Source organism: Castor canadensis, chromosome 13 (genome assembly GCF_047511655.1).
Source record: "Castor canadensis chromosome 13, mCasCan1.hap1v2, whole genome shotgun sequence".
Classification (NCBI taxonomy): domain Eukaryota; kingdom Metazoa; phylum Chordata; class Mammalia; order Rodentia; family Castoridae; genus Castor; species Castor canadensis.
Window position 1 is genome coordinate 80,105,265 of NC_133398.1, and position 18,471 is coordinate 80,123,735.

An 18,471-nucleotide genomic window follows, 5' to 3' on the forward strand; every position below is an offset into this window, starting at 1 on the left:
CCATCTTGTTCAAACTTTTAGACTTTAAGTCAAAATTATATTCAGAGTTTAAAGCATGGAGATGTCAGCTGAGATTCTTTAAGCTCTTACTGTATAAGATAGTATGCATGCTTTAACTTACAGAGTTGGACATGGTATCTTCTAAAGGTAAAGACTTGAAGTCTCTTTATGTTGGTAAGACAACAGATAGGAAACATTAACCATAATTAGCGGGGGGAGGAAATTTCCATTTTTCATGGGGCAACAGGAATACTGTTTTCTCTCAGTCTTACCCAGGAATAATCTATGCAGAATGTCCAGGTGATGCTGCAGACCACCTGCAGATCATGGGCTACCTTCTGGAGCATACTCTCTAGGGGAAGTTGGGTCTTCTCCCCCCTAAATCACCTTAGTTGTTAGCAGCCATTGCAGCTCACTGCAGAGCACACATTTTTGGACACTCTTGAATTTCATCCTGTATGTCATGGAGAGGCTGGAATGAGTCAATTAGTATAATGTATCCAGACCAAGTTCTACAGTTTGTGATTTCTAACTTAAAACATTTTTAGGAGTTGTACACATAGCCTATTCTGATATGTAGAAGTCATTCCTAAGCATTCTTAGGATCTTAGGGTCCTCCCTAATTCCTCCACTGAGTTGTGATATGAATAAACAGTGATAATTAAAATTAGTGAAAATTAAAATTATTTTGGGGGGGCATTTAATGGGCATGTACTAATTGATGTGGTTTATAAATTGTAATATTTAATTTTAATTTATATGAGCCTATTATGTTAGCAGTGTTTGCTACATAATAGTCACAAAGTAACTGTCATGAATAAAAGAATGAAAGCATAAAAAATACAAAACATAAGCAGCATGAGTAATGTACACATGTACTTAATCTTAAAAACTGACTAGTTGGGTATACTGGTGCATACTTACAATCCCAGCTACTTGGAGAGATCAGACAGAACATTGTTCAAGGTCAATCCAGGCAAAAAGTTATAGAGACCCCCATCTCAACAAATAAGCACAGAGCGGTAGGGCACAGATACAATCTCAGCTACATGGGAGGCAGGGTTAGGAGGACCATGGTTCGAGTCTGGCCCCAGTCAAAAGCAGAAGACCCTGTCTGAAAAGAAAGAATAAAATACTGGAGGTATGGCTTAAGTGATGGAATGCTTGCATAGCAACATTAGGCCCTGAGTTCAAATTCTAGTACTTCCAAAAAATAAATACTGTATCTCTGAAAATATAAAGGAAGCCTATTAAAAATAAAGCTGGTCAATTTCATAAGATTAAAGTTATCCCTTTGGGATTATAACAAGGAGAAGTAAAAGCAGTTTGGACAAATTTCAAAGTAAGCCATAAGTAGCAAAGAAAACTGTTTTAAGTATATAAAGTTAAAACTCATAGATTTTTTTTTTATATTATTGCTGTTTGAATCAGTAGGATTTTCCAGAGGAACAGAAAATATGGAGCGTGCATGTGATTGGGGTTAGTATTTATTTTAAGGAATTGGTGGCCATTATGTGGAGGCTAAGAAGTTGGAGATACTGATGATAGGCCAGTAGGATATTTACCCAGGGAAAAATTGATGTAGCAGGAGTCTGAAGGCAGAGAATTCTTGCTTGGAGGAGGTTGGTGTTTTTTCCTTAGTGAGTATCTAACTGGCTAAACGAAGCCCACCCATGTTATGGAAGGTAATATGATTTACTTAAGAATTCTGTTTTAAATGTTAATCTCATCTAACAAAATACCTTTATACAGAAACATCTAGAATAATATTTGGCAAAATAACTACTGTGACGGACCCAGTGTGGCACATACAAGTAAACACATACCTTATAAGATTGGTCTTTGCTGGTGGATTTAGTCTGAAATCAAAACACATGGGATTGAAGTTAGTGCTTTGAGTTCTTTAAGTTTATGTGAACTTAAGCATGTTACTTAACCATTTAGCTTCAGCTTCTTATAAAATCAGTATTGTATTCTGTACACCTAGGACTTTGTGAGGTTCAAATAAAATAATTCATATAAAACACGTGAGCTATTTTTCATTATACAAATATATATAATATATATTTTACAAATATATACACAAATAATATGTAATACAAATACAAATAAATACAAATATATATATGTATATAATTTTGGTGGGATCGGGGTTTGAACTCAGAACTTCAGTTGCTATATACCTTGAGCCACACCTCCAGTCCATTTTTGCTCTAGTTATTTTGGAGATGGACTCTCTTGAACTGTGATCTTCCCAATCTCAGACTAGTGGCTAGAATAACAGGCATGAATCACTGGTGCCCAACAAGATTTTTACATGAGGTGCTTACTAACCAAAAAAGTACAAAATACCTAGATGACAATTTAAGATGAAAGTTCATTTTAAAGGTTGAAGTGATTGGATTATATTATATGTTCATAACAGATAGTTCAGAACTCACCTCTTCATTGGTACTGGCATATGAGAATGTTAAGTGCAGGAAGTAGTGTTAAAGAGCAAATCATTTTTCTTTTTTTATATGAATTATCTTTTTCTTTTTGAGTTTCTAAAAGTTGATATTTTTAACAGTTTATTCTTAGCCAAGAAGATCTAACAACAATTTTCAAAACATTATATGAGAATATATGGTATGAAGATGTCAGTGCCTCACCTGCTGTAAAGAAAGATGAAAGTATCATTACTAGTACTTCACACCATTCAGGAGGTATGTTCTTAACCCTACATCATTGCTCACTTCTCTGTCTTCTCTTTTGCCCTTCCTTCCTTTCCTTCTTTCTTCCTCCTTCCCCCTCCCCCTGGTTTGGGCAAAATAGGGTTTATAAGTCCTTTTTCTAATTAATTTCATTTAGGAATTTTTAAATTATCCCTGTTATTAGTGTTATTATTCTGTTGATTTTTTTTTCTTTGAATCAAAGTTCCTAGTCCTATTGTTTAAAAAAAAAAATCTTTAGTATTTAGTCTGGTTTTCAATCTGAGTGATGCTTTAGTTCAGAATGCCAAATTCTAGAATATTAAATATTACAGAACAAATAACTGAAAAAGGTAGAAGAGAAAAAGCTTTCAAAGAAGTAAGAAAGTTAAATTCTGTAGACCTACATTGCATAGAAGTCATCTCTTAGATTAAAAAAAAGTAAAACAACTAATGATTTTTGAGCAGAATAAGTAAACTGAGACTCCCCATGCAAGCACATTTTCATGAAATATCAGGTAAAGGTAAGATTAAAAATTTTTCAGGGGAAATAAATAAATAAAAATTTTCAGAGAAAAAGAAGCAGGCTGTCTATTAGCGGTTGGAGAAAAAATGATTAGATGATCGATTTTTGTTTTTGTTGCTTTATCAATAAAACTGGGTGAGATGGGATGGCTGTATGATAAAAGATAATAAAACAGTTTTTCAAAATTCTAAGCAATGTATGACTTTGAAGTTAGGGTTCTATACATTGTCAAACCATCATCCAAAATGTGAAAACAAAATATTTCTCAGATTTTCAGTGACTCAGAATTTACTCAAATTCCCTCATACCCTCTTCTGAGGAAATTTATTATTGTTGTTTTTTGTGGTACAAGGTTTGAAATCAAGGCCTACACCTTGAGCCATTTCAGCAGCGTTTTCTTTTGAGATAGGATCTCCCTGGTCTGGCCTAGAACCACAATCCACCTGATCTCTACCTCCTGAGTAGTTAGACTTACAGGTATAAGCCATTGGCACCCTGCTCTAAGGAAATTATTTAAAAAATAGAAAGAGGAAAATCGGGGATCAAGCCACAGTTGTTACCCATTGAAAAGGAGTCCCCAAATTATTTATGTAACTAGGATTGAAGTAATTGATTTTCATTAAAAAGAAACTCAGAATGTTTTAAGGAAAAAAAAAAAAAAGATGGAGTAATATCTTAAGAAAAAAGAGACTGGAGACATAGTTCAGTGTTACAGTATTTGCCTAGCATGCACAAGGCCCTGTGTCTGATTCCCCAGCATAATAGGTGTATTGATTAATTAGCTATATTATGTAAGTGATTCAGAAAGTAAGACATGTTCTCTGTTCTTAAGAAAAAAGTTTCTACTATACTCTAGTGCAGATCTGAAGGAAACTCAATTTTTCATAATTTTTGAGCCATTGTTAAAATGTGGCACAAGAAGACCTCTTCATTTGTTAGATAATACACTAGTGAAATTCTAGCAGCAGTCAGTAGTAGAACAAATTGTAAATCTCTTCACTGAAAAATACCCTATAGTTAACACATGAAAGGCTAACATGTAGTTGCCAAAACATGTTTAGATGACTTGGTTATGGATCAGGGTTTCCTGTGTAGCAAGAGCAGCTCTCTTGCTGCAATCTATTGAAAGTTAGCCCTCAACACAAGGGTTCAACTGACCGGAAAAAAAAAAAAAAAAAAAAAAAAAGGCAGAGGAAGACTATGTAAAGAAGAAAGTAAATGGTATTAACTGATACAGTGCAAGTAAAGGTGAAACTGATTAAAGCTGGAAAGAAAAAGAGGAGACAAGTGAAGGTAATGGACTTAATGTCTAAAATTAATGGAACAGGAAATAGAAATTTAAATATATAATTTTTAAACCATTTTCTCCTGAAAATTTTTACACATATGCCAAATTATTGGAATTCAGTAATGAAGCCACCTGTTCCTATCACCCACTTGCAGCAGTTAGTATCATGGCTCTTTTGTTACTGCTGTACCTCTGCTTCTCTTTCCTTTCTTCCTCCATTCCCCTAGAGTATTTTTAGGCAAATCTCAGATGTTACACCATTGGTTGCTATTTGTCTATAAACAATAAAGACTTTGCTTTAAAAATACAGTTATGTTAACATTATCACCCATAAAAATTAACCATACTTTTGAAACCATAAAATACCCACTTACCATTTATGTCTCTCCTGATTGTCTCATAAATGTCTCTTTATAAGCTTTGATATTTACCTTAAAATATCAATTCGCAAACAGTACTGAATTTGGATATAGCCTTATAGCAGAGCTTTAAAGATTATGTAGCAAAACAGTGACAACACTAAAGAGGAAAGTATGTGCCAGGTACCAGTGGCTCATGCCTGTAATCCTAACTACTCAGGAGGCAGAGCTCAGGAGGATCGCAGTTTGGAGCCAACCTGAGCAAATAGTTTGTGAGACCCTATCTCGAAAAACCCTTATCACACAAAATTGGGCTGGTAGAGTGGCTCAAAGTGAAGGCCTTGAGTTCAAGCCCCAGGACCACCAAAAACAAAAAAAAAGGAAATATGCAGAATCATAGTTGGAGATTTTACCATATCACTGTTAGTAATTGGTAGAGAGATAGACAAAAAAAATCGCAAAGAATATAGAAGACAAACATGGTGAACAAATGACTAATTGATATTAATAAATACTTCCATCAACATTTGCAGAATGCAGTATTTTTAATTGTTACTGGAATATTCACAAAGATAGACCATTTTGGGGATCATAAAATTAGACATAACAAAAGGATATCAAAGGTGATTGAAATATTTAGACACTTAACAATTTCTAAATAATCCAACAGTTTCTAAATAACCCATGGGTCAAAAAAACAGATGACAAGGGAAATTTGAATGGTGGAGGAACATAAAACATCAAAACTTGTGGAATTCAACTTAAGTAGTGGTGAAAGACATTTGTAGCTATAAATGATTAGAAAGGAACAACAGTTTAAAATCAAAGTTATCACATTTTCCACCTCAAGAACTAGACGGGCAACTTAAACTCAAGGTAAATCAAAGGAAGTAAAATAAAATAAAAATATGAATAGAAACCAACAAAAGAGAACAGAAAAACAACACAGAAAATTAGCGAAGTCAAAAATAGTTTCATTGGGAAGACTAATAAAATTGACAAAGCCCCAGCAAAGTGTCATGATAATGAAAGAGAACACAAATTCCCAGTATCAGTTTTCAATAGATTACTACAGATTACTACCAGGATAATGAGTAGAAATTATGAGTAATGACAGTGAATTTTGCAGCATAGTGAAATGTATAAGTTTATTGTAAAGCACAAGTTGCTGACATGAGAACAAATCAAAATTTTGATTAGTCCTATATTTGACGGGTATTGAATTTCACTATTGAATTCTATAAAATATTTAAGAAAGAAATACCAGTGTTACACAAACTCTTTTGGAAAATGGGAGGAGGAAGTGGTTTTCTACTCAATTTATAAAATACACATTTCTTTGATATTAGACTAGAAAATACCATTTGAAGAACAGAATTTATACCAATATCCCATTTGAACACAGATGCAAAAATTCTTAACATATTAGCATGTCAAATTAGGAATATGGATATAAGGAAAGTTTGTCTTGACTAAGTGGGAATTATCCTTTAATTTAAAACAGCAACTTAATTCATCAAGTTAACAGAGTAAAAAGGAAAAATCATATAAACACCTCAACAGATGGAGAAGAAAGCATTTGATAAAACTCAGCACCTATTCGTGGTAAAAGCAAGAAATACCTAAGGGGCATATTTGATGGTGTCATGTTGAAGTGTCCCCTCTAGAAAAGAATGTCCATGACCACCGTTCCTGTCGACATTGCGGTAGCAGATATTGAGCAGTAAGGCCAAGAAAAGAATTAATAGTCCTGGAGATGTAAAAGAAGTATCATTGCCTTTTTTCTCAGACAGCTTGATCAATTAATTATATAAAAATCCCTAAGATGTTCTTGGAACAAAATAAATGAATTTAGCATTTTAAAAAGATAAAGGTTAATATATAAAAATCTTTTATTAGGAACAATTTAATACAAATTTTGAATGCTTTTTGCAATAGAAGAGATCATATAGGACCTCTACACTGACAAATACCATATGCTGATGAGAGAAATTAGATGACTTAAATGTGTAGAGAGGTATATCGTATTTGTGGATTAAAAAAAACCTCAGTATTGTTAAGATACCAGTCTTCATCACATTGATCTAGAGTCACTTTAATGCCAGTAAGACTTTATTTTAATAGAAATTGAAAATTTGCTTTTAAAATTTATATGGAGTGCTAAGAACCAAAAATAGCAAAAAAAAAAAAAAATTGTTAAAAGAAGAGCAAGGTTTTACACCATTTAATTTTACAACTTGCTATCAATCTGTAAAAATCAAGTCATACAGAATTGGCAGAACTCAAGTATACTAGAAGACTTAACATTTACACAAATACAGTCATTTTTAGCAGAGTTTAGTCAGTAAGTTTAGCCTTTACAAATGGCGTCACAACTGTATAAATGTGGGAAAAATTGAATCTTGTGTTTACATCATACACAAAAATTAAATTGAAATGGATAAAAGATCTTCATTTGTGGGATAGGCAGAGATTTCTTAGGTAGATAAAAAAGCACTAATCATAAGAGAAAAAGTATAGACTATCACAATTTTAAATTCTTGCACATCAAAGATTTTATCAAGATAGTGAAAGTCAAGCCTCATACTGAGACATATTCATGATACACGTATCTGATGAGCTTCTTATGTCCCAAATATATTAGCTAGCTATAAGTCAGTAGTAACTTTTAAAAAACAAAGTAATGACCAAAAGATTTGGATACTGGAGAGAGGATGCTATGTAAATGAGCAGTAAAAGCATGAAAAGTTGCTAATATAATTATTAGGGAAACTTCACAGTTTTCAGGCTAAAATTTAAAACGATGATTAAGTGGAGCAGCTGAAACTCTCACTTATCACTGATAGAAATGTAAAATATGAAATAGTATAACAACTTTGATAGAGTTTCATAATTAACCTATACCTGCTTACAACAGAGCATTTCCAGACCTAGGTGTTTTAATTCCACCCTATCTGCAAAATAAGTGTGTATAAACATAAAATGATTTATTTGCCATTGTCAAATGTGTAGACACTCCAATATTTGTCAGTAAAAGAGTGAATAAATTTATTTTCAAAATGTTTAACTATTTAGGTATAAGAAAGAATGGGCTACTAGTACATCCAACACCATGGGTGAATCTCAAAAATACTGTGTTGACTAAAGAAGCCTAATAAGAAAGATTTGTATTTTTCATTTATGTGGAATCTGTGATGTTTGATATCAGACGGGTAGAGATTTGGGAGATTGGCTGGAAAGTGTAGTACTAAGGTAACTTCCTGAAGTAATTTAAGTGTTCCATAATTTAATTGAATGTTGGTAACATAGATGTATAATTTGTCATCTCATTTAATTGTCACAGATTAGATACATATATTTCATTTTATGTAAAGCTTATCTTAATGGAAAATGAATTACCTGGCATGGTGGTACTTTTGTCTGGAGTTGGATAAGATTGGGAGTTGATATGTTTTTATTATAAGCCCCTTTAATATATAACATGTGTTTATACTACTTTGAAAATTTAAATGTAAAAAAAACAGAATTTTGAAACCTGATTAGCAGAAGTCTTTAAAATGACATCTAAAATATCTAGTTTGGTCTTAATTTTTTTTTAAAGAAGTTTGACTTCTAAGCTATTTGTTAGGTATCTTAATATTCATTTTGCATAGACTGTTTTGCTTAATTTCCAAAACAAGTTCAGTGGTTGTTTCTGTTACTCTCTTTTTACAAAAGTAGAAATGGAACCTTCAAGAGGAACCAGAAACAGAGTGTTTAGTTAATAGTTACTGTGGAAGGAACCTGAAGCCAGGAGTTCCACATCTGAATTTTCTAATTTTTTTAATTATCTTGAATATCATTCTCCTATACTCATTGAAATAATAATTGTTAAGTCTGCTTCAAAGTTATTTCTAAAGGCAGCCTTCATAACATTTTATTCAATGATTTTACTTTTTGTAAGGAGCAACTGTGGTGACTGCTGCTGTGGTAGAGGTATATTCGCATGCTTCTCAAGTTAAGACAACACTAAACGCCAGTTTCAGAACTGATTATCTCACTATGGCACTGTATAGTCCAAGTCCTGAACAGGTAAGTTGAGGGAGAAAAGAAACTTAAAAAAAATTTATTTATTTATTTATTTATTCATATGTGCATACATTGTTTGAGTCATTTCTCCCCTCTTCCCCTGTCCCCCTCCCCTACGTTCTCCCCCCAACCCTTCCCCCTCCCCTACCTTCTCCTCCCCTACCCTCTCCCCCCCACTCTCCTCCTCCCCTCACTTCCAGGCAGAACCTGTTCTGCTCTTATCTCTAATTTTGTTGAAGAAAAGATATAAGCATAATAAGGAAAACAAAGCATTTTCCTGGACTTTTCTTTTTTGGGACACTCTTAATTGCTGCTTCAATTTCTTTTTGTGTTATAGATCTATTCAGGTGATTAATAGCCTCTTGGTTCAGTTTTGGGTGGTTGTAATTTTCTAGAAATCTGTCCATTTCTTCAAAATTTTCAAATTTATTAGAGTAGAGGCTCTCAAAGTAGTCTCTGATGATTTCCTGGATTTCTGTGGTGTTTGTTGTTATCTCCCCTTTTGCATTTCTGATTTTACTGATTTGGATTTTTTCTCTCATTTTAGTCAGGTTTGCCAGGGGTCTGTCTATATTACTTATTTTTTCAAAGAACCAACTTTTTGTTTCATTGATTCTTCGTATGTTTTTTTTTTTGTTTGTTTCTATTTCATTGATTTCAGCCCTTATTTTAATTATTTCTTTACTTCTGCTTGTTTTGGGATTTGCTTGTTTTGTTTTTCTAAGAGTTTGAGGTGTAGTAGTAAGTCATTGATTTGAGATCTTTCAGTCTTTTTAATATATGCACTCATGGCTATAAACTTTCCTCTTAGAACTGCCTTTGCAGTGTCCCATAGGTTCCAGTAGATCGTGTTTTCATTTTCATTAACTTCCAGGAATCTTTTAATTTCCTCTTTTATTTCATTAATGACCCACTGATCTTTGAGCAATGTGTTGTTCAGCTTCCAGCTGTTTGCATGTTTTCTACTGTTGTTTTTGTTGTTGAGTTCTAGTTTTAATGCATTGTGATCAGATAACAGTGCATGGGATTATTTCTGTTTTCTTATATTTGCTGAGGCTTGCTTTGTGCCCTAAGATATAATCAATTTTGGAGAAGGTTCCATGGGCTGCTGAGAAGAATGTATATTGTGCAGAAGTTGGATAAAATATTCTGTAGACATCAGTTAGGTGCATTTTATCTGTGGTGTGATTTAGTTCTAGAATTTCTTCATTGATTTATTGTTTGGATGACCTGTTTATTGGTGATAGGCGGATATTAAGGTCTCCCACTACCACTGTGTTGGAGTTTATATATGTTTTTAGGTCCTTCAGAGTATGTTTGATGAAATTGGGTACATTGATGTTGGGTGCATATAGCTTGATATTGTTATTTCCTTTTGGTGTTTACCCTTTTATTAGTATGGAGTGTCCTTGTTTATCTCGTTTGATCAATGTAAGTTTGAAGTGTACTTTGTCTGAGATAAGTATTGCTACCCCTGCCTGTTTTCAGGGACCATTGGTTTGGTAAATCTTCTAGCCTTTCACTCTCAGCCAGTGCTTATTTCTGTTGATGAGGTGGGTCTCATGTAGGCAGCCAATTGTTGGATCTTCCTTTTTAATCCAGTTTGCCAATTGGTGTCTTTTGATGGGGGAATTTAGTCCGTTAACTTTCAGTGCTAGTATTGATAGGTATGTGGTGATACTTGTCATTTAGTTGTCTTTGTTGATCGAGGGTTTGATTGTGTGCATCTGAATCAGTGTTGCTTTCTACTTTCTTGCCTTTTCTTCTCCTGTGGTTTGGTATTGCCTGCCCTTTCATGGTTTTGTTTGCTTTCATTTTCTGTGTGCAGAATTCCTTAGAGAATCGAAAAGAAACTACTTTTACTTGTGAAAAATTTTATAGATGAATGCTTATTAAGTAACAATTACTGATATTTTGTGTGTATTTTGTAGTGTCTGTTTCTCTGAGAAAAATGATTAATCTTTTCTCTTTAATAATACTTTTAGCCACTTGCTTTTTTTTTTTTTTTTTTTGATGGCACAGGAGTTTCAGCTCAGGACTTCATGCTTACAAAGCCAGCACTCTTTTTTTTTTTTCTTTTATTATTCATATGTGCATACAAGGCTTGGGTCATGTCTCCCCTCTGCCCCCTCCCTCTCCCCCCCACCCCCTCAATACCCAGCAGAAACTATTTTGCCCTTATTTCTAATTTTGTTGTAGAGAGAGTATAAGCAATAATAGGAAGGAACAAGGGTTTTTGCTGGTTGAGATAAGGATAGCCATACAGGGAGTTGACTCACATTAATTTCCTGTGCATGTGTGTTACCTTCTAGGTTAATTCTTTTTGATCTCACCTTTTCTCTAGTTCCTGGTCCCCTTCTCCTATTGGCCTCAGTTGCTTTTAAGGTATATGCTTTAGTTTCTCTGCGTTGAGGGCAACAAATGCTAGGTAATTTTTTAGGTGTCTTACCTACCCTCACCCCTCCCTTGTGTGCTCTTGCTTTTATCATGTGCTCAAAGTCCAATCCCATTGTTGTGTTTGCCCTTGATCTAATGTCCACATATGAGGGAGAACATACGATTTTTGGTCTTTTGGGCCAGGCTAACCTCACTCAGAATGATGTTCTCCAATTCCATCCATTTACCAGCGAATGATAACATTTCATTCTTCTTCATGGATGCATAAAATTCCATTGTGTATAGATACCACATTTTCTTAATCCGTTCGTCGGTGGTGGGCATCTTGGCTGTTTCCATAACTTGGCTATTGTGAATAGTGCCACAATAAACGTGGGTGTTCAGGTGCCTCTGGTGTAACCTGTGTCACAGTCTTTTGGGTATATCCCCAGGAGTGGTATTGCTGGATCAAATGGTAGATCAATGTTTAGTGTTTTAAGTAGCCTCCAGATTTTTTTCCAGAGTGGTTATACTAGTTTACATTCCCACCAGCAGTGTAAGAGGGTTCCTTTTTCCCCGCATCCTCGCCAACATCTGTTGTTGGTGGTGTTGCTAATGATGGCAAAGCCAGCACTCTTAACGTTTGAGCCATACCTCCAATCCATTTTGTTCTGGTTATTTTGTACCAAGAGATGAAAGTCTCTTGAACTGTTTTTCCAAGCTGTCCTCAAACTTCTATCTCAGCCTCTCAAGTAGCTAGGATTACAGGTGTGAGTCACAGGTGCCAGACCTGATTTAATGTCTTGTGCTCTTTCTTTTTTGGTGGTACTGGGGTTTGAATTCAGAGCTTCATACTTGCTAGGCAGGCACTCTACCACTTCAGCTACTCTTCCAGCCATTTGCATTTTTATGCATTATCTTTCATATAGGTAATAATGTGAAGAATAAAATTAAAAAGTAGTATTTTTATGGATTTTTTTCTTTTAATTAGAGAGCTTTTGAGAATAGAGAATTGGGGTAGTGTAGTATGTAGCTCAGAGGTAGAGTGTGTGCTTAGCGTGCACAAGGCCCTGGGTTCAGTCTCCAATATCCAAAAAAAAAAAAAAAAAAGAAAAGAAAAGCAGGTGCCATAGTATTGTAGTTCATGACATAAAAGTATACTTTACACTTATGTTTCTGTATAATTTTGTATGTATTTTCTCTTCCACAGACTTCCTTTACAGATGTTCGTGATCCTTCTCTGAAACTTGCTGAATTTAAATTGGAAAATATTATAAGTACCATAAAAATGAATACAGATGACTCAGTATTCTCTTCTTTTTCATTAAAAAACTGTATTTTAGATGATAAGAGACCTCATGTCAAGAAAGCAACTCCTAGGTGTGTTTTGAGTTTTTTGCTTGAGAAATGGTTAATAAGTTTTTTAGAGCTTATCTCCAAAGTTGCATTTCACTTTCTGTACACATGTGAGGGATCGTCAAAGTTTCAGTTCAATTAAGTAATGGTACTTACTTAATCTTTGAAATGTTCTGGTTCGGTTATGTTCTATTCTTACTGGAGAGTTGATGGAGCGGTTAGATAAATAGAAATAATTAGTGTGATTAACTGGGAAATGCATGAGAAATTAAGAAAAAATATGCCAATGTTCAAAATTCTGATAATTTCTTAGACATGCAGTTTCCAGTTTATGTAGCAATTATGTTTCACAAGTTTTATTTGGAGTATCTTGCAGATCCTAGAGCTAAGCCTTCAGAATGCTTATTTGCTATCAGTGAAAAGAATGTATTTGGTTTTTAGTGTTACTCATATGTAGGATTGTTATTATATTTTGCAGAATGATAGGTCTGACTGTTGGATTTGACAAAAAGGACATGATGGACGTAAAATACAGAACAGTAAAAGATGGTTATGTAACTGATGTGGTATTTCAAGAAATGTATATTTGTGCAAGTGTGGAATTTCTCCTGACTGTTGCAAATGTCTTTTTTGATGCCTACACCACAGGCACTGCTGTAGAAACCAGTGTTCAAACATGGACTTCCAAGGAAGGAGGTTAGTTATCAGCTAAAATATGTAATATCTATGTTACTGAAATGCTACAACTGAACATACCTTGATTATCAGCTTCTTAGATGAGAGTAAATCCATGCGTGAAAAACTGTAGAGTAGGAGGAAGACCTTAATATTTTTTCTGGAAAGATAAGACATTTTCATTTGTTGAAGGTGCCAATATTGGGTTAAAAAATTACGAGATTTTTTTGTTTAGAACAAGTCATTTTGCTTATCTGTAGGCAGTAATTTGAACAAATTTATTGGTGGAATAAAAGAAGCAGGGGAATTTTGGACCCTACACTCTTTTTTATAATTAAAGACAGTATTTTAATTTAAGGCACTCTCTAAGATATTTATTTGCAGCTTTTAGTATATAATTTTTCTTTTATTTTTACTTTTTCAATATGGGGATTGAACCCAGGGCCTTACACTTGCTAGACAAGTGCTGTACAACTTGAGCCAAGCCTCCAGCTCTATTATCTTTTTACATACTCATTTTATAGTATAAAAAATATCAAATTGAGAGTTGGAAACTAGATAAGTTTCCAGTTCTGCCTTTAAATAGTGGAGTTTTTTTTTCCTCATTTTAAAAATGTTCCTAGAAATCTTTATTAAGTGGATTGCATGTACTTAGCATATGCTTAGCCTTGGTACCATTTAAATAAAAAGAGTTGCAATAGATGTTTTTGGGATCTGAGTCTTTTGTTTTACTTAGAATGAAGTAACTAACATTTTGTCATAAGTAATAAATTACTCATAAATAATATAGCAAATACATGTATTAAAGTTTTTATTTTTATTTCAATATTAGTACTTGTACAGGAACCAATGAAGTGGGAAGTGAATATTCTTATTAAAAATCCTGAAATTGTGTTTGTGGCTGACATGACAAGAAATGATGCTCCAGCCTTAGTCATTACAACACAATGTGAAATTTGCTGTAAAGGTGACCTTGAAAACAGTACAATGACTGCTGCCATTAAAGATCTCCAAGTTAGAGCATGCCCATTTCTTCCAGTCAAGAGAAAGGACAAAATCACTACTGTGAGTCTGCTATTTAATAATCTGCTTAATGTAATCTAGTTTGGATTTACTGTATGCCACTTTAGGAAATGAAAATTACCTGCATTCATTTTTTTTTTAATTTTTATTTTATTCATATGTGCATACAATGTTTGGGTCATTTCTCCCCCCTTCCCCCCGCCCCCTCCATTACCCGCCCCGTTCCCTTCCCTTACCCCTCACTGCCCGGCAGAAACTATTCTGCCCTAATCTCTAATTTTGTTGTAGAGAGAGTATAAGCAATAATAGGAAGGAACAAGGGTTTTTGCTAGTTGAGATAAGGATAGCTATACAGGGAGTTGACATGCATTGCTTTCCTATACATGTGTGTTACCTTCTAAGTTAATTCTCAAACTAACCTTTTCTCTAGTTCCTGGTCTCCTTCTCCTATTGGATTCAGTTGCTTTAAAGTATCTGCTTTAGTTTCTCTGCATTGAGGGCAACAAATGCTATCTAGTTTTTTGGGTGTCTTACCTATCCTCATACCTTCCTTGTGTGCTCTCACTTTATCATGTGATCAAAGTCCAATCCCCTTGTTGTGTTTGCCCTTGATCTAATGTCCACATATGAGGGAGAACACACCATTTTTGGTCTTTTGGGCCAGGCTAATTTCACTCAGAATGATGTTCTCAAATTCCATCCATTTACCTGCGAATGATAACATTTCATTCTTCTTCATGGCTGCATAAAATTCCATTGTGTATAAATACCATATGTTCTTAATCCATTTGTCTGTAGTGGGGCATCTTGGCTTTTTCCATAACTTGGCTATTGTGAATAGTGCTGCAATAAACATGGGTGTGCAGGTGCCTCTGGAGTAACCTGTGTCACATTCTTTTGGGTATATTCATTCCAATCTTGTTCTTTAAATACCTTCCTTTCTGGTTGGAGAGCCAAAATTAGAATACTATTATTCGAGCTTTAACATTTTTCATTTTTCCATATGTTCTTCTTTGTTTATATTTATGGGAGTATTCTCACCAAAAAGTTGCTTTTATCTTAACACTTTTCAGCTAGGATCTTATTTTGACTTTCAAAATGCTATTTGACCTTTAAGGCTTTCTACATATTGTTTGCTGTGTTGTTTTGATTTTATTAATTTTTTTCTCCTATTTGGATGTTTTTGCTCACATAATGTGTGTTTACTTGTCTCCGTATAAGTTATTTCAGCTTTCAGACATTTGCTTTGACATACTTCATATTTTAATTTTCCTCTTAGCGATATTCTTCTGGGTTTGCTTTGTTTTTCCAGTGCTGGGGATTGAACATAGAGCTTCACACATGCTAGACAAGCACTCTACCACTGACCTAGTCCCCAGCCCTTGAATTTTACTCTCTGCAGTAGCTGCTTGGGCTTTTAAGCATGGTAGAGCCACACTTACCATTTTTTAGGAATATGGTATAATGGTTATATCATAAAGCAGGGAAGCTAGGCCCTTTCCATCATCTTCTATTCCTAAGATACAATTTAACCTGCTTGCCCAAAGATAGTTTAAGCATATCTCTGATATCCTGTTGGGAATGACTGATGTGATAAGGAGAGAACATGTAGGGGATACCTCTTCTCCCTAACAGCCCTATCCAGCAGTTGCACATACCCCTTCGGTCTTATCCCTCTGTCTAGAATTTAGTTATATGTCAACACACAGTTTCAAGTGAACCAAACAAATTCGGTTTTTCCCAACAGTCAAGATGCTTGCCTGATTCTCTTCATTATGCGTTTGTTTTTCTGTTTTAATAGTTGCTGTTCTGTTTTCTTTAGGTTGAATTGTTAGTTTTTTAGCTTATTTTGTGTGTGTGTATGTATGTATGTGAATGTTCTTATGCACGCTAGGGACTAAATGCAGGTCCTCACACAAGCTAAGTAGAGACCACTGAGCTTATACCCAAGTCCCTTTTTCTAATTTCTTTTTTTTTTTTTTTTTTTGCAGTACTGGGGTTTAAACTCAGGACCTTATCCTTGCTAGGCAGGCGCCCTTTCACTTGAGCCACTCTGCCAGTCTCTTTTTGTTTGCTGTGTATTTTAGAGATAGGGTATCAGGAGTTATTTGCTTAATAAACCTCAATCCTCCTTAAACCTCAATCATCCTGATCTCTACCTCCCAAGTAACTAGGATTATAGATGTGAGCCACTGGTACCTGCTCCCTTTTTCTCATTTCTTGACAAATGTTTAGACAATTGATTTTTATCCTTTTTTTTAAGTTTATGCATTTAAAGGTCTAATTTTTCCTTTAAATTCAGAATTAGCTGTTTCTCTAGTTTGTTGTTATTGTTGTGCTACAGATTGAATCCTAGGCTTGCCCCTCCCTCCACTAGTTTTGATGTCTTGTGGTTTTCATTATTCCATTAAAATATTTTCTTATAGCTTGTTTTATTTTTTACCCATGTGTTAGAAGGATTCTGTTTAATTCCTGTATACCTTCAGGTTTTTATTTATAGTTTTGGTCTTAATTTCAGTGAGATATTTTAACATACTCTGATTTTAGTCCTTTGAAATTTGTTGAGACTTGTGTTATTGCCCAGGACATGATTAATTTTGTTTCTGTGAAAGTTTAACATACATAAAATATATTTTGTTGTTTGGAATGACATTCTGTTTTGGTCAGTTTTACCCATAATGTTGTTCAGATCATGTGTATGCTAAAGACTTTTTTTTTTTTAGTCTATTTGTTTTATCAGTTATTGAAAGAGATCTGTTATAATCTATTTTGGTTGTGAATTTAGGAAGTTGTTGCCTATGCCTATATGTTCCAGTGTACTTCCTACTGTTTCCTGTAGTTGTTTAAGTTTCAGGCCTTATATTAGGTTTCTGATCTACTATGAGTTGATACTAGTACAAAGTGAAAGGCAGAAGTCTAGTTTCAGTCTTCTACATGTGAATATCCAGTTCCTACACTGAATTTTTGAAGGCATCAACCTGTAGGATAGTATCATCTTTGCTTTCTGCCGAGTGTACATTGATTTATTTCTGACTTTATTTATTTATTTTTTTTGGTGGGACTTTGTTTGCAAGATTTCATGCTTGCAAAGCAGGCACTCTACTGCTGGAGCCACACCTCCAGTCCATTTTTCTTTGGTTATTTTGGAGATGGGAGATGGGAGACTCACCAACTATTTGGCTGGGCTGGCCTCAAACTGTGATCTTCCAGATCTCAGCCTTCCAAGTAGCTAGGAGTATAGGCATGACCACCAGTGCCTGATCCATTTTCAAATCTTAAGAAAAGTAAAATCATAATGTCGGTGTTTATTTTATATGTATTGTGAATGTTACCTTTTTCGTGAATTTATATCTGTAACTGTCCTGCACTTAGCCTACACACTTTATTTATTTATTTATTTGAAGTATTGGGGTTTCTTTTCTGCAGAGGACTTTTCTTTTTCCAGGTAATGGGGTTTGAATTTAGAACCTTGTGTTTGCTAGGAAGGTGACGCTCTCCCTTGAGCCATGCCCCTAACCCTTTTACACAATGTTTTGATTGATGCTAGGTTTTTCTCAAAATTATTTGCAAATGTTATATTCTTGCTTGTTCCTTGAATGCCATTAAGAATCCATCCTTATCGTGTTCCCATTTGATGTGAAATGATATTATAATGCTTAATACTTGCTTATAATTCTGTGTGTGTAAGACCTTTAGTATGTTAAGAACTAATGTTTTCCATATTTAATTCTAAATGTAAAAAAATATTGATTGTGAATAAGTGTGGAATTGTATTGTGTATGAAAGAACTACCATAGTTTTTCCTACTAGGATAAGTTACACTGATAGTTACTCCTAGAGTAGCCTTATATTTATGAGTTAATTCTAAATTTGAGGATATTTTAATTCATTCTTATTATTTTGTTTGCTAAGAATATTTTAGGATTTTATAACAGAGGAATAAAACTGTTCTATTGGGTGGCGTGCCCATGGGAATGATATTTGTACTGGTACCTGAAGGTTAAGCCTGGGCAGGGGGAATCATAGAAGTATGATTCATACTCCTATGCATTCTAGGAAATACACGTTTCTACTCCATATTTACTCAGATGCTAATGTCTGCACTCATGT

At 34.3% G+C, this 18,471-nt stretch overlaps 1 protein-coding gene across 3 annotated transcripts in view; it reads left to right on the plus strand.

Moving 5' to 3' along the window:
- Positions 1–18,471, plus strand: part of Vps13a (vacuolar protein sorting 13 homolog A) — a 237,897-nt gene that overhangs the window by 123,102 nt on the left and 96,324 nt on the right. For all 3 annotated transcript variants that reach the window (XM_074052093.1, XM_074052095.1, XM_074052094.1), the window contains exons 35-39: positions 2,570–2,705; positions 8,807–8,934; positions 12,518–12,687; positions 13,142–13,359; positions 14,171–14,403. In XM_074052093.1, coding sequence (XP_073908194.1) covers positions 2,570–2,705; positions 8,807–8,934; positions 12,518–12,687; positions 13,142–13,359; positions 14,171–14,403 — 885 coding nt within the window. The remainder of the gene's footprint in view (positions 1–2,569; positions 2,706–8,806; positions 8,935–12,517; positions 12,688–13,141; positions 13,360–14,170; positions 14,404–18,471) is intronic.